This window comes from Xiphophorus hellerii, chromosome 5 (assembly GCF_003331165.1).
Source record: "Xiphophorus hellerii strain 12219 chromosome 5, Xiphophorus_hellerii-4.1, whole genome shotgun sequence".
NCBI classification, from domain to species: Eukaryota; Metazoa; Chordata; class Actinopteri; order Cyprinodontiformes; family Poeciliidae; genus Xiphophorus; species Xiphophorus hellerii.
The window spans coordinates 17,605,927-17,622,766 of NC_045676.1; the positions used below are offsets into that span (position 1 = coordinate 17,605,927).

General features: G+C 40.0%; 1 protein-coding gene across 1 annotated transcript; it reads left to right on the forward strand.

Annotated features, from left to right (window-relative positions):
* Positions 1 to 3,367: 3,367 nt before the first annotated feature.
* rasal3 (RAS protein activator like 3) lies at positions 3,368 to 16,806 on the forward strand. Its single transcript, XM_032564027.1, has 19 exons — positions 3,368 to 4,286; positions 7,758 to 7,900; positions 8,973 to 9,051; positions 10,235 to 10,302; positions 10,403 to 10,482; positions 11,040 to 11,160; positions 11,236 to 11,334; positions 11,412 to 12,086; positions 12,175 to 12,319; positions 12,932 to 13,076; positions 13,160 to 13,396; positions 13,493 to 13,694; positions 13,807 to 13,898; positions 13,968 to 14,081; positions 14,543 to 14,732; positions 14,858 to 14,968; positions 15,059 to 15,249; positions 15,378 to 15,462; positions 16,533 to 16,806. Exons 1-19 carry the CDS (start codon positions 3,665 to 3,667, stop codon positions 16,641 to 16,643), a joined length of 3,510 nt encoding a protein of 1,169 aa, XP_032419918.1. The 5' UTR covers positions 3,368 to 3,664; the 3' UTR covers positions 16,644 to 16,806.
* Positions 16,807 to 16,840: the final 34 nt, after the last annotated feature.

The window sequence follows — 16,840 nt, forward strand, 5'->3', positions numbered from 1 at the left end:
CTTCATAATGTTTCAATTAGCTGAAAGCTCTCATTTGCTTTAGACCCCTTCTCTCATGTTGTTTCCTTGAAATCAAAAGTTTTATCGACATGCAGGAAAATATATCTTCATTCATCTGGTCTCACTGTATGTTTTACAGTTTTGAGAATGTCTTTTTCAATGAAAGTCTAGTTCATCTTCTGGGAGCTGCAACTGGATTGAAGTTCCAACAATTGAACCCAGCTCACCTAAAGCCCAAAGGATGGAACCTGCTCCAGGTATGGCTTGCTATTCCTGCACTTGTGCCCATTACTGGGAACCAGTACACTTACGTTACACCAGATGATCCAAACAAACCGTCAAACTGAGAGGAGTGCCAACATGCACCTGCTATTACATTGACAAGTTCTCTGGACCAAAACCCTGTTCAGATCCAAATGCTTCCAAAAGCCTAATGTTTGTTTGTTTTCAGGTTTGCATGTAAAACCCCAGATAATCATCCAGCCTTCCACATGCACAGTACTAAAACCACCAGCAAAACACTTAAGATGTCCACAAACTCTACTAATAAGTAGTCCTCTAAAAATCTAATCCCTCCAAGAGTTCCTCCAGTCAACAGGCGTAAAGCTTTCCTGTACAATCCAAGGCAGAAAAAATATTTGGCTCCATGTGGCCCCCAATAAATAAAGGCACATTAAGCTCCAGTTGGGTAAAGAACTTTAAAAAAAATGGTTTTAAATGAAGGAAAGCAGTTTGACAGGAAGTGAAAACTATCCTTTTCGAAACTGGATGGTTCCTTCCGCTGAAAAACAATTAGGCAACGACTTCCTCATGTCTGTATCACAAAGTGGAAAGAGGAATGCCAGAAGCACACACAAGATTTTTCCATTTGATTTGACTGATTTGTTCTCTACAGGAATTGTAAGCTGAATATTCTGGGGAGCGGGAGGGGTTCTCATAGCAACACAATCTGTTGAAACTGCTCATTTTAAATTGTGTATGTGTGCCAATAATGCGACCTGGAAAATGTAAATTATTTGTTCCGCTTATTAAATAAAAAATAGAAAACTAACCCCACTCATAGGCTGTGCCTTGTCAGGGTAAGTGGGCTTTCTACTAAGTCAGCTCAGCTGTATTTTTGCCGCCTTTTCACTTTTAATCAGAGTGAAAAGAAGGCAACTCAAACCTACTATCTTTATCAGGTGTTAATCGAATAAAGTAAACTTATTCTAAGAGCAACTACATCGACTTTACCATTCTGTATTATAATTTATTTATATAGTGTAACTTTTGTTGTGGTAACTTGCATACTTAAGACTACATTATATCAAGCAATGTTAATGTCAGACTTGAAGCCATAGGTGTTTTTTTTTTTGTTTTTTTTTACTCTTTCTGCATAAAATTGCTTGGTGCCCATCTAAATGTATAGCTAAACAAAATCAGATCACATGCTCCACAAAAATATCATTATTTTTAAACTCAACCGGGATATAGAACTCGTTATCTTCCTTCCTGGATTTCACAGACAAAAACTTACCTATCATAAATCCAACTTAAAATGTTTATCATTATAACCAAAACACATAATTATGCATCTAAGTATGCTGAACAAAAAAGAAAAATCGTTGTGCTTCCGTATTGTCACCACCAGAGGGGAGTTGATGACTGTGTTATTCGGTGGCTGCGCTCTTGCCTGCAGTTTCCACATTGGCTCCATGTTTCAGTCACTTACAGCTTTAACTTTCAGAATTAAATTACTGTAAACTGCTCAGATGTTTATTTTGACAAATTAATAATGATAACTCTGTAAAATCATAGTGTTGGGATCAGATGGTGAGCTTTTTAAAGCTTCTCAAGATTCCCATGCAGTCTACAATATTGGAGTTCACTTTTATTATTATACAGATGTACTGTATATAAGCGTCAGTATTGGGAAAATTCTTCGGTTTCCAAATTCATTACTTAATCCATTTTCTAAAGGGACAACATAATTTCTAACAATTAATGTTTTCACATGAATTCATGTTTATTTGATTTCCACTATCATTGATTTTCACATTGTGCTTACACTTCAACATTTGAACCCTCGGAGTTGCGTTCAAATCAGGACATCAGCTTAGATAATGCTGCCAACAACTAAACGTTCTCTTTCTTTCTCTCTCTCTATATCTATCTCTCTCGCTCTCTTTCTCCTGCTATTAACTTTTTACTTTTCTGTAACTTAATCTTCCTACATGAGTTCTGTTTCTGTTTGTGTATCTGCTCTGTCTTCTCAAACCCCCCAGTCGGCCGTTGCGTTTGGCCTGAACAGAGTCAGGTTCTGCTGGAGGTTTCTTCCTGTTAAAGAGGAGTTTTTCCTCTCCACTGTCGCTGCATGCATCATCGGTATGAGAGATTGCCATAAAGTCAACGACTCAATGCAAGCGGTTGTCCATTGTCACTACATGCTCGTCCAGGAGGAGTGGATGCCGCAGGTCAATGGCTCGATGCAACCTGCTGGGCTTCCTTAGATAGAAACTTTGAGTAATTAATGGAGCTTTTTGTGCCGTTTCATAACTGCTTCAGTTGGACTGTATGTATGATTGGATTTAAATAATTTCTGTAAAGTACCTCAAGATGATACTTGCTGTGAATTTTAGTGCTTTATAGATAAACTGAATTGAATTAAATTGTGGATCAATGTGCCATCAGGCGTTGGTAGGACACCCTGCAGGTGTGAACAAGCTGAGAGAAGAACGAGAACAGGAAGTGGTTTTGTGACTCTGACACACTGACAGGAAGCACAGGCTTGCTTTCACAGGAAATTGATTTTAACAGTCAACAGTCCATAAAACGCCCACAGGTAACCTCTGACAATTACGCAGAGGTGGATACTGATAGAGCCAATACACATCAGATTATGCGTAAACCTTTTTTTTTAATTCATTTTCTTAAGTATTTTACTTCAAGTGTGAAGTGTGCTGATATAAATGTCATCAAGCTCAAGAACCTGTTGAGTAAAAACATGCAAAGCCACATTTCCTCACACCGCTGTGCCACAGCGGTGTGACAACTCCGCTGTGGCGGACAACTCAAAATCTGTCAAAACTTCACCTTACGGAAAAACCTGTGAACTACCTTTCACAGCCCGACGGTGGACCTCATTCTCAAAATAGCAACCATTGCTTTTTTCTTTTTTTTTTACTCTGAAACAAATAAAAAACTGTATTTCAGTTTGTCATAGTTAATGGAGATGACTCTGTTTTTTAAAAACATTACATTAAAGCAGAACAGGAAGCGAGGAAGGGAAGTTTGTTTTTGTTCAAAACATAAACAGCAGACAAAAATAGCAGGATTTTGTGTAAAAAGGTGAAGTTCTCGGTGGCACTCAATGAGGAAGCAAACGGCGCACGCAACAGAGGAGTTTGGGTCCTGCAGCAGAGCAACCGCAAGCGGAGCAGCTCTGCGACTGTTGTTGCCGGATAACGTTTTTTTTTTTTTGTAACGAGACAGGAAACGAGACAAGCACTGAGACTGAACCAGGGAGGACTACTTTGCCTGTGTAAGCAAAAATAAATAATAATTTTTACAAAAAATCTTGAAGATAGCAGTAACTCAGAAAGGACGTTGGAGAAACCTCCTATGAAGGCAGTTAATGCAGCTTTAAATTGGAGAGAAGTTCTGCAGCAGGCAAGTCAAATCTGAAATGGGCACCGAGGAGAAAGATTCAGAGCATGCAGCTCATCCTCTATCAAAGGAGCAGGGGTCACCAGAGAAGGAAAAGGAGACTCCTGTCGAGCATCCTCAACCGTCTGAGACCGCCGATCCCCTCAACACGTACAAGTGGCACACCGGCTCCAAGGGAACGCTCAATGAGCCGAGAGAAGAAGGAGACGGGGCTGCAGCCACCTCCACGTCCACTATCGACAAGATCCAGAAGGCCTCCAGCAACAAGTGGAACAAGATGCAAAACTGGCGCAAAGCCCTGAGTGAGGATCCTGGGGACAAAAATTCAACAGGTGGGAAAAGTGGAGAGGCAGCCAAGGTTGAGAAAGGTGCCGGGGCCACCAGGAAGAACCCGTTCAGGAGGGCTCTGTCGGAGCCTCCTGGATCTCTTTTTGCAGCTTTAACGCCTTCCTCCAGCTCCGCCAGCTCAGCCCAGCCAGCTTCATCATCGGCTGCCCCAGAGGCTGCAGGGGCCTCCTCCAATGACCCCTCGTCGAAAGGAAGTGGGGGGACGATCTTCAAAAAATACCTGTGGAACGTGACCCAGAAGCTCAAGAGGCCGAGGCTGCAGAGCCGCAACAGCGAGCACGCGTTGCTTCCAGGTAACAACACATGATCTGAGTCTGTGACAAAGGTATTTAAAGAAAAATCACTCTGTGCTGAGTTTCACGTTTAAGATGATGAAGCAACTTTAAATGTTTAGGTTGCATGGGACTTCGTCTCTACAAAAGTGGATTTTCCCACGTAAAAGTGCGTCCGGCTCTAAAAAGTTCACCACATGTGGCGAGACTATGATTTCCTGTTACATTTCAGATGTTCTTTTGGCACAAAGGTGTGGTATGTGAGACCTCTTTTCACAAAACCATATCAGGCTCATATTTAACCACTGAGCTGACATGGTGAGAAGACTCATTTAAGGGTGAGAAGGAACTTCAAAACAAACGTTACTGAAAAAGAGTGGCTGGCACTATTACTGTAAACTAGCTGACTTTAAAAATGGAAGTCATTAATTCAGAAATGGCACAAGCTGGAAATATTATTAACTTACTTTGAAATGAAAGGATACTCCATAAAAAAAAAAATAGAGTGGCTTCTTTTAATAATGACTAGTGGACTGTTTTGTATGTACAAAAAAAGTGGAAGATTGAAAATATTCCAGAAGTTAATCACATTCATCAGTGATGCATTGAGCAGAAGCATGCAGCAAAAATAATTACAAAATATATTCTAATTTTGGTCAATTTTGAGTCAACGTTAGTGGATTCAAAAATGTGTCAACTATTTGAACTTGCAGCTCTAGCATGAAGGGCATCCTGGGTGAGCTGATCACTGTGGACCCAACCCCCCATCATGCTCCGCCTCCCAGGCCACGCCCTCAACTACTACATTATTGTCACCTCAGAGTCCAGACTAAAATGGCTCATCTTGGTGGTGTATTAATTATCCCAGCCTAAAAATAATATAAGTCTATGTCTGATAAAATACATCCTGGCCCTGTGCATAAAGAAAATCCAATAATAATAATAATAATAATATAGAAAACTTTGTACAGTGCTTTCAGTCAAAGGACTGGCAGGAGAGTACACATACAATGAAAAAACAAAGTCACCTCAATTATAGATGCAATCAATAAAAGTAATAAGAAAATTATTCAAATAACATAAGATTTTAAAGTAAAAAAACCAAAGTAAAATCAAAATAAAAAGCAATGAGTGCAAGGATGAAACATAATGGTGATGTTATAAAGATAAATGAAGCATAAAGCAGAATACAATTCAAAGTTACATCCTGTAATAAGCAGCAGATGTTTAGTTTTGAGTTAAAGTCACTGAACATCAAACACACACAGTGTAATGTGAATGCAATATGTTTTTATTTCAAAATAAATGAATGTTTTTTATTTTTTAAAAAAGCTTGTTTGCACTGAAACGTTTGCTCCTTGCTATTGTCAAAGGTTATGAATTTGTATTTTGCATTTAAAATAAGATCCTCTCTCTGTTGGATGGAGCCTGATTGGAGTATTTGCCCAGTCCTGATACAGATGATGCCCAGAGAGCAGGAAGCAACGATGTCCAGTTTACTAACACATCGTGAAATACAAGAACCTTCATAAATTTCTTTTTTGTTTGTTTTTCCAGTTTTACACTGCTGTGAAAGTTCAGATGTCAGTATTACATGTTGTTTTTTAATTTTCCTTTGTAATTACCATTGACAGAACTTGATATAAAAAAATTACATATATAGTTTATCAGCAAAAACATTCTTTGTAAAATTAAGTCTAACCAATGATCCTGACGCTCAACATCAATCCCTTTAGCAAAATTAATTTCACACAAATAGTTTGTGCGAATTTGTTTAAGCTCATTTACAACATAATATCTGAAAATGTCTGTATATGGAATATACTGTACATTAGTATAGTATTACATCATCAACATGGAAAACATAAAAGGAGTCTATGCTTGATGTATTTCTTATTTCCGACTGCTATTAGGTCCTCTTTACACTGGACTGACACGGCACTTTAATAATACAAATTAGCCAGAATGTGCCTGGTCTCTGCAAGGCTCTAGAGAGGCAACAAACATCTGTGTTAGGATCGTGGGTGTTAATTATGCTGCTGGCAGCGTTATTGGTTCCAGGTTTAGTAGAGAGGAGCAACAGCTTGTGTCTTCAGAGAATTTGAAGGAGAAGTAACGCTGATTTCAAGGCTACAACCTATTAAAACACACTTTGAGCTGCCAAACTAAATAGACTAATTAACTTTAACTATTGTCTAACTATTCTAGCTGGAACAAAAAGATCATATAAAACAAAAACAAAAAACAATGAACAAAAGATAATAAAATAAAATATTACACTACGATGTAGCCCATTTGACATAAGCATCTGTAAGTGTTAGACTCCCCATGACAATGGCCCCAGGCTAGAGAGAACTACGCACACCTCCAAATTGCACATGTGGTTGCTGGGAGACCTGCAGTCCCCAAGCTGCTTCTCGATTGACAAGTCAAGCTTTTAAACTCGATGTCCTTGCATCGTGTTCAGTGATGAGAAGGGAGAAGCAGGAAAAGGTGTGAGCAACACCCAACAGTCACATGACGTCTGATAAACATTTCAAACTAGAGCTTGTGTGTGGTCAGATGAAAGTGATTAGTAAAAAACAAACAGATTTTGGATTTTTGTGCATGACTCCTTCTGACTGCACACAGCAGGGCAGAGGACTGCAGAGTCTGCGCCAGAATGAACTTCCGACACAAGATGGCACACTTTACGCTGCACTGCATTTGGACAGAAAATCTCTTTAGCTTCAAGTAACGGCAGTAAAAACTGGAACTGGAACTGTGAAGACGGTGTTTGAATATAAAAACAAAAGCACTGTGGTTCATCTATTCTGTTCACCCAAATCAAACACAATCAACCACAGATTATGAAGGTGGTTAAACTTAAAAAACACCAGCTGACAACACATTTTCCTCCTGATATTATTGTCTAAAAATCACTTAGATTACTGGGATAGGACAAAGTATAAACGCCAGTGAACAGGTTCTTCTAATCCTAAAGTCGTACTGATGTTGCAGAGGAAAAGGTACCATCAAGCAGTCTAGTCATTTTCGAGAGGATACTTTCAACAAGTAGTTTGGGTGAATGCACTGTAGTTGAGTATTATTTAATCATTATAGTGATTCTACAAAACCATTGTTTCTCAACAACCCTTCATTTATTCAGTGCTTTTCTCAGTATCTTCATTTTTCTTTAAAAAGCCTGCATCTGCAAAAAAAATAGTTTTTAAAAGTAAACACAGAGACGATGCAAATTAAGAAGGAAGTTGAGCAAAGCTACTGAGAAATAACAGGATATCCGTATCTCTTGGTGTGCCATGAAGAAACAGATCGCATCAGTAAGTGGGAGTGGCCACACGGTGAGTGAGATAAGTGTCGTCTCATCAGGCCGTAATTATCAGAACTAAAAAACAAACAAGGGTCACCGTGTGCCCGAAATGATGGTGTAGATCGCAGACACCTCTTTCCCTGTCGGCTGTGTGTGTGAGTGAAATCAATGTCCTCTTGCAGACTTGAAGGAGGTTGAACCGGCACACGCTGCAGCCGGTGAATTTACAAGACAAAACTGGGTCCCACCACAGGAGGTCCCCTTATGGGACATCACCAACTGCATCCTGGGAGACGGACAAATCCTCATCACTCAAGAGGATGAGGTAACAAGTCTCACAGTTATACTACCTGTATGAAGGTTTATCTAGAAATGGACAAAAACAGAAAGTGAATTTATTTCAGGTCATAGATTTATTACACACAGAGTGATGTCTTCTAAACAATTTCACAAATTGTGGTGACTGTGGCTCACAGGTAGTGAAAACCTAAATGCACTTTCTCTGCAAATCGTGCACAGACCAGTTCAATAAATTAGAATAGTTCTGAAAAGCCCATTTATTTCAGGGATTTTATCACCACGTGAAACACATTGTATAGATTAATTACACACAGATGGATGCTTAAAAGACTCAATTTGTTTTAATTCTGATAATTTCCACAGACAATGAGAACATCCATTCATTCGTCCATTATCTTACACGCGTATCCTTAAGCATGTAGAGATGAGCCTGCTGTTGCTGAGATGGGTAACAGCAAGGGGTACTGGTGGCTATCTCCAGCAATCTTAATAAGAATGTGAAATTTAAAATTTAAATATTACATCAGCTCTACAAAAATATATATATTTAAAAAAACAAAAACAAACGTGGACTTAATAAAAAGTGTTTCATACTAAGGTTGTTATTTTCAAAAGGTACTTTTAATATGACAACTGAGACTCGTCGGGATGTATATTCTAAATTAATTAATGGAAAGTTGTGTGGAAAGAAGAAATGTAGTAGAAAATAATGGATATTGCCCAAGGATAGCAATAGAATGATTAAGCTGGATCATTTTGTGTGTGGTGGCATTTATTTTATGTCTTGTTATTGGTGTCATGTAATTCTACAATTTTCAAAAAAAAAACTTCATTTTGGGTTTTTGTTATATTCTTCTCTTTCTTAGCTATAATAAAAAATAAATGCTTGAAAATATCACTCTGTGTCTAATGGATCTATATAATACAGAGAGTACCACTCACGTACTTCAATACAGTTTTGAATTGCATCACTGAAATAAACAAACGTTTTGCCAACCCTCCTGACTTTTTCAGATGCACCTGTTGTACATTTCACAGCCATTGTAAAAACGCATTTGTCTAATTTTGGAGAGTTTCAATGTGTGCGTCTTTCTCAGCCGACGACGTGGATCCGAAACCGCGTCAGCAGCTGCTTGTCCAACCTCAGCGTTCAGAACCTCGCCGACAATGATGCAGGTCAATACACACACAAGTGAGACATGAAGTGAGACATAAATGTACCAAAGTCTGCCTCTTGACATCAGATGTGTGATTCTGCACAAAGTCACAGAGGAAATGGCTGAATGTTTGATTGTGAGGCTGACTGTCAAATTGCTTCCTTTGTGAGTTATTGAGAAAGATAACATCGCGGCTGATTGCTCAAACAGTCCAATGAACAGACGCAGAGAAAGAAGAGCACAGGGGGGATAAAGTAGCACAGGGAAGGCTCAAGAAGCATCTTGTTTGATTTCTGCTTAAATATTAAGAGAAAGTTAGAAGCTGCAATCTTGAGATGACAATCCTGGATCGGCTAGGTTGTTGAACGCTATCAGGAGCAGCATGTTTTACTGAACAGGGGAAGGAAATGTTGAAGACACAGCTTCTTAAGTAAGACAGCGAAACGTCTTTTTCAGCTCGGACTAATGATGGGATTTAGACGCTGGTTTGTTTGTGGAGGATCTTTAGGTAAGCAAAACGTCTGAGAGTGCTCTACCTTAAATGCTTTGTTGGCAAAAATGTACATTTTCCTCTTAACTTTTATCTCATTCTGAAGAAGTGACTCTAGAAATAAAAAGAAGAGGAAATTATGTACTGAAGATTTTGAAGAAGTTAATTTACATGAAAGACTCACAGAATCCCTGTTCGTGAAGCTTATTAAGTTTGACTATGATTTCTGTAGCTATCAGCCTCCAACTAAAAACCACATCCTGTCATTCTGGGTTCATCAACTATCACTGCAGCTCTGACAAATGTTTCCTTCGGTAAACAAATGTGTCCACTGGGTGGGGAACCACGGTGCTGGATTTTACTTGAGAGATGTGTCATAAACTGCTTTTAAAAGTAGAAAATGTGAATTTTAGAGGGAGTTTTTGTTTTTTGTTTGTTTTTTTAAAGAGCTGGTAATGATAAACAAATCTCATTGAAATGACTAAACAAAATGCATTGAAGTAAACAGTTTATATCTTTCAGACATCAGCTTTTTCTCTTTACAAGCTAAAATTGTCCTCAGGGAAAAATGCCAGGATTAACAACATTTTGAGGGGGGGAAAAAAATTTTTTTTACCTAACATATATTTTCCACAAACCTTCTGATAGATTTAATGTCCTTTTGGTCTTTACATATCTTTCTCATGCCGACGCCTTTCATCTTGACCCTCAGAATGCAGCCCTGACCCTGTGGGCCTCCCAGGCGGCTCTCGGCCAAAGAACCAGGATGGTGGTGTACGGGTGAGTACACATCAGATAATCTGTGTGCCTGCACTGCATTTCCTCATGACGAAATACATAATTGCATTTATCCCCCCCGGTGTAACATCTTCACCCTCAGGGACTGATCAAACGGCGCCTGGATAAGGCCAAAAGGAACAGTGCCACCCAACTGAACCCGGGACTAAACAAACTAAGCAGGTAAAGCACACTCTTATGTTTCTAAAGTATTTTAACCTCCTCAGGTTAGCACAGGAAATAAATCTAAATTTGCTTTATTTCCTTTAAAAGCAATTATCTACCAACACAGCATGAAAGAAAAAAAACAGCTGAAGATAATAGTAAACTCATGCATTTAGTGAGAAAATCATCCATCCATAAAATAGTCATAATATTATAACAAATGACTAATGAGAAATCATGTCAACAAGCATGATTTCCTAAGTGCACGTCAACTTTTTTTTTTTTTTTGGTTTGTTCTAAGGTACATGAGCCAGTATGAAATTCTCACAGTATAAAGCTGAGTAGAAATACTACAGTTGCAATTAGTTGATCATTGTTTTGGGTAGTTAGCCTGCAGTCATGCTTCTCAAAGCTTTAAGCACTGTAAACCATTAAAAACATGTGGCATATAACTTATGCAATTTTAAAACTGTCCCTTTTAAAACCGTGGCATGCTGTGAGACTCGTACCTAGCTTGGACTTGCTTGTAAAAGCGTACTCTGCTTAACTTGTTCACTGTTGTTTGTAACTTACAGGCAGTATGGTTCCCGTGAGTCTGTATCGGTTCCAGTAGGGAGTCTGGATCTGAGTGCCGACACCAGCACTGTCATCAGACCAGTCCACAGCTCAATCTTAGGGGAAAAGTATTGCTTTGAGGTAAACTTTGGTTTGGGTTCTACGGGTTGGATGTGCTGGGTCTTCTCAGTAACTGGATGGATTTTGTGTTTTTAGGTGATAAATTCTGAAAACACCCACTGCTTTGGCTGCTCCTCGGCTGCTGAACGGGATCGCTGGATTGAAGACTTGAGACGTGCTGCTCAGCCCAACAAGGTAAGTTATTTTGCATGTGAAAAATACGTTACACAACATCTAAAATACCACGTAAAACACTTCCTTAATTTTCACAGGATAACATTGAGCGCACTGAGAACTCCTTGAGTCTTTGGGTCAATGAAGCAAAGGATCTTCCCCCCAAACGGCGCTACTACTGCGAGGTTCACCTTGATGGAACCTTGTTTGCCCGCACAAGCAGTCGAGCTGTCGGCAAGCCAACTAATCGCTCCAGCGTGGCTGGGGACAGTGCCTCCGGGTCTACAGGAGGCCTGGGGGGAAGCGGGGGCGCAGCTGGCGGCTGCCAACTATTTTGGGGGGAATTTTTCGAGCTCGACAATCTTCCCTCCATCTCCCAAATCAGCCTGCATCTCTTCCGTGAGGAAGACGCCAAAAAGAAGCGCCACTCCCGGGATGAGTCCAGCTTGCATCCTCTGGGAAGCGTGAACATACCTTTGGCAGATATTCGAGGTCGGACCTATCAAGAGAAGTGGTATCCCATCACGCCTTTCAAGGCGTCGGCCACAGCTGGGAACAAGGAAGTGCTGAGTTCACAGGCTTCCCTCCGCATCAAGGCTCGGTTCCAGAACCTGAAAGTGCTGCCGATGGAGAAATACAAAGAGTTTGCGGAGTATGTGACAGTGAGATATGTAGAAATGTGCGGAAACCTGGAGCCACTTCTCAACGTGAAGGAGAAAGAGGAGCTGGCAGGAGCTCTGGTCCACGTACTCCAGAGTATTGGCAAGGCCAAGGTTGAGAAAATATGTCAACACAAGAACAGAAATTCAGCATTATGTTGTTTTAAAACTGTATTGATTGTTCATGCTGGACTTTTTCCAGGAATTCCTCATTGATTTGGGCGATGCAGAGGTTAACCGACTCGGAGAGAAGGAAGCATTGATCTTCAGAGAAAACACACTGGCTACTAAAGCCATAGATGAATATATGAAGCTGGTTGGCCAGAAGTACCTAATTGACACACTAGGTAGGTAATACGTAAAGATTATAGTGGTTTCTTTTAAAGATGTATGAATTGAAATATCTGCTGATACCGATTATTTAACATCCAAAAAGCTTCTATTCAAATTGTTTTTTTTGTTTTTTTTTTACCTAATGTAAAGGAAAAAACGCACATGCACTAAGTGCATACCAAACAGTTTTACAAGTTGGGGTCCAACTTGTAAAACATTTATTTGTTACGTTCCACCATCAAAACTTTTCTGCATTGGGAGAGGACATTAAATATTCTTGAGTGCATCATGTCTACATAAAAGATTAGGAGAAGTCTCTCGCCAAGCAGCTCGCTAAAATAGTTTCAGCCAAACTAAATCAAGAACGTGTTATGGCGGCATTTTAAAACTGTTCTAACAGGGTTTTTTTTAACTGCAGCTATTGTTAACAGCAGAGGCTTAGTGCATAAAATCCAGATTGTAAAAATTCATACCTCAAGGCAAGGACTTCCAGCAATGTTTCGACATTTCCAAACAATTTAAGATCCATGGCAAGCTGTGGCTAAACATTAAAAACTAAACAAAATAAATGAGCATCATCAACAAAACGGTCTGCTTTAATTTCTTTCTTTCTTTTTCTTATGAAGGGGACTTCATCAACCGACTATACGCCTCAGTGGAGAACTGTGAAGTTGACCCTCTCAAATGCCCCGCTGCTGAACTGTCGAGCAACCAGCAGCACTTGAGGGAAACCTGTGAAGATGTGGTGCAGAAGATAATTGAGATACACGGGTGAGACATGACGGCTTGGTGAAGAAGAAGCAAAAGACAAATTGCTTCAAGGAACTGATTGAGCATATCTTTCCCTTTCACAGATCTTTTCCTGAGGAATTAAACAAGATCTTCTCCAACTGGATGGAGCTGTGTGAAGACAAGGGGAAAGCAGAAATTGGGCAGCGACTCATCTCTGCCTCGCTCTTCCTCCGCTTCTTATGTCCTGCTATCCTGAGTCCTTCTCTTTTCGGACTGACTCAGGCATATCCGGAGCCGAACACCCTGCGGACCCTCACCCTTACTGCCAAAGTCATCCAGAATCTGGCCAACTCCACCTTGTGAGTTGCATCTAGTCATCTCAACTCATGCTGACAAACTCTACATGAGTGAAAGTTTAAATGTTTAAGCAAATGAAATGTTTTGTGTGGATTCAGGTTTGGAGAGAAGGAGGAGTACATGCTGTTCATGAATGAATTCCTGGATCAGCACTGGGATGGGATGAAGTGTTTCCTGCAAACAGTGTCCAATCAAGACACTGAAATCCCGATGACATCCTTTGATGGATATGTAGACTTGCCCCTGCGTCTGGCTGTGCTGCACGGCCTCCTTGTGGACATTATCTATAAGAAGAATCAGGTGGGACGAAAAGTGATTCCAGTTTGGTTGATAATCATGAGCAAACGAGAGTCCATTATTCATCAGGTGTTATTTTATGATATAAAACTAACTTCCAGCTTTTCATTTTCAGGACACAATTGACAAGCTGCATCCTCTGCCTTCAATCCTGAACCAGATAAGTGATTCACTTGGTCCTGAAGCGCCTCGGATCATTGTGAACAGGTAAGTTAGGGGCCTTGAGCCTCTTCCATGAGCTTCCTGCTGCTATTTTGACTGGCCTCTGTTTTGCAGTCATACAAAACCACCCAAACCGGTGTATGTTCCTCCACGAGAGTTGGGAAAGTACAGTCCTCTGCAGTCTTCCCTCCAGAGACTGCCTGTGGACTCCAAAGGCCCACAAGACAGGTACTATATGACACCTGTGTACTTGTTAAATAATTCACAAGTAATGAAGATAATTTGAAATGTATAAAATGTCTAAGGAAATGATGACAACTGTAGATTTTCACTCAGTAAATATGCACTGCATTGGGTTAACTTTGGCTTTCCAATAGACTAGTCTTTTGTTTGAGAAGCAAAATAAAACTGAATGTACCACAAACCACTGCTGTGTCAACTACTTGTAGAAAAAATCTGTAAACAAGTCAAACCATTTTTTAAAGTGGCACCAAATTTTTTTTCCTTGCTTTTTAGAATCACAAAAGATAATATTTTTACATGCAGTTTCACAGGACATTTTATCAAAGAACTAAAAAAAAGACACAAAAGAATCATTTGAATAATTTGAAAACTGCATTTTGTTTTTTTACAGTTCAGTAATGGATGAAATATTGACATTATGACACACTGATCTGTTTATTTCGCAGTGAAAGCAGACCACGTAAGAACACGAGAGAGAGGAAACCAGTCACCAGAACCCAGAGTGCTCCACACAGACGTCCTGGTCACGGCAAACAAGCCCTGAAGAGGCAGACCAGTTCCGAAGCTCTGCCGACATCGGACCACGAAGAGCAAGGGGCTGAGGTCAACGAGCCAGTTATCACACGACCAGATACTGTGAGTAAAGCCCGGTCTCAGGGTGCAATACCAACCAGCAAATCTATGCTATTTGACATTTTCCAGAGATATTTTTTGTTTTGCCAGTAAAACAAACCCAGCAGTCTCCTGTCTACCTTGTTTAGAGTGAAAGCATCAGGCGTGCTCCAGCACCAGTTCCATGGATCATCGTCAACCCCAACAGGGAGTCGGGTGAGATGAAAGCCGAGAACGAGCAGTTCAGCTTACTGGACCGGGTATGTTTCAACCATCCATCCATCCCCACAACTGATTTCACACTGGGTTTCAATTTCCTACATTTACATAAAAGTGTGATTCCCCTCCAGCACGCCCAGGAGCTGTCAGAGCTCCGTCTGGGGATAGAGCAGGTGACAGAGCGGGAGCTGGACATGGCCAAACGTCTGGAGGACTTCATCATCCAAAGCCAGGACCAGAATGCAATGCTGCAAGCTGAGGTGTATGAGCTGAAGAACCTGCTGGCGGTGCGAGAGGAGCAGCTCGCCAGTGCCACCTTCAGGTGAGATTGTATAGAATTTTTTGTGCCTGCTAAAGCAATCTTTGGGATCAAATTGAAGAGACAACTTCCCCACATTTTTTCTAACTTCACCATGTTGTATGTTGCTGGCGTCTCTGTGTTTGTTCCAGGTTGGGAGTGATTGAAGAGGAAAGGGAAGAAGATGAGAGAAGGCTAGGTGTTGCACTTGCCGCAGCCGAGAGAATGAATGTGCTGGTAAGGAAAGCAGAGACACAAATATCAGTCAGTGAATTTAATTTAGATATTAAAATTATCTTCAAAATTAGAATGAATTCAAATGAATTGTAGTCAAATTTATTTGGTTAGCTGCACACAGCATGCAAATGCAACATTTGTCAGTCCATCGAAATGCTGAACAATTTTTTATTGTTAAATGTAGGATGTTCTCAAACACGACTCAAATATAACTATATATATATATATATATATATATATATATATATATATATATACTGCAGCGGAGCAAAATTCAAGAGAACCCCTTTCAAGAAGGAATTTAGCTAAAAGCTTGTAAACAAAGAAATAAATACAATACAAAAATAAATAAATAAATACAAATTGATGTGTTTAAAACAATATTCTGGCTAGAAGCTTTACAAAAACGTCTTCTTGGCCTTTTCTGGTGTTATGCATTCAGGTGCCATGGGAGAAAGACAAAAGCAATGATCTGAGACATGAACATTTGCTCTCAATACAACTACTAAGTTGAAAAATGTTCTTTTTTTCCAAGACATTTCTTCATTCAAACACGGAACAGAACGATGTTTTCCTGGCAAGTTGAGAATATTCAAGACAGCTGTCAGTCTTCATAGGAGTGGCTAGGACTCACATGTTCACATTTAAGTACAATTAGTAAACAACAAGTTTAACCTGTTTTGAAAGATTGCCAGGAATTAGTCACTTCTCTGTAAGAGGAAAATGGCAACAGCACCACTTACATCTGCAAGGCTGAATCTGAACAAAGGAAAGAAGTGTATGAAAGACGTAGGCAGCATAATGGAAATTTGGCCTCAATGCGATCCACTATGTTTGACAAAAATGAAGCAGCAGAAAAACCTAAAATCAACACTCAAGCATGGTAGCATGGACTCGTTTTATGGCTTTTTCTTTGTATTCACTGGACCTGGATCCTAGAAGGAATTTGGTTTAAAAGTTTCAATTATATTTGAGAAGATGGCCATGTTGGAACCCAAGCAGATGATTCTTTCTTAGTACAACTTTAAATGATGACAGTACATTAATGGCTGCTTTCGCTTTGCTCTCAGGAGGAACAGTTTGCAGGCCTGACGAAGGACCTGCAGCAGCTCAACGAGGCCTACAGCAGCAGCCAGAACAAGACGCAGCACTCTGAAAAGCCCCACATCAACAGCACCTGAGCCCAGAAAAATATACACTTCTCAATTTGTATAAATGCCTGTGCTAAACTCAACAAACCTACAAGGTTTATCAACATTTCTGCTTCTTTTTTGTACCAAAATGTCAAATATGTTTTTACTTGTAAACCTGTCTGACAAATAAAAAAAAACAAACTACAAAGAGCCCCATTTGACATTTTTAAATCTAACCCCATTAA

Bases quoted from the DNA above. Each gene is read 5' to 3' on its own strand.
- rasal3 (XM_032564027.1), top strand. From the start codon at position 3,665: ATGGGCACCGAGGAGAAAGATTCAGAGCATGCAGCTCATCCTCTATCA. The intron at 11,161-11,235 runs GTAAACTTTGGT...TTGTGTTTTTAG, and splicing joins GGGAAAAGTATTGCTTTGAG to GTGATAAATTCTGAAAACAC. The intron at 11,335-11,411 runs GTAAGTTATTTT...TAATTTTCACAG, and splicing joins GTGCTGCTCAGCCCAACAAG to GATAACATTGAGCGCACTGA.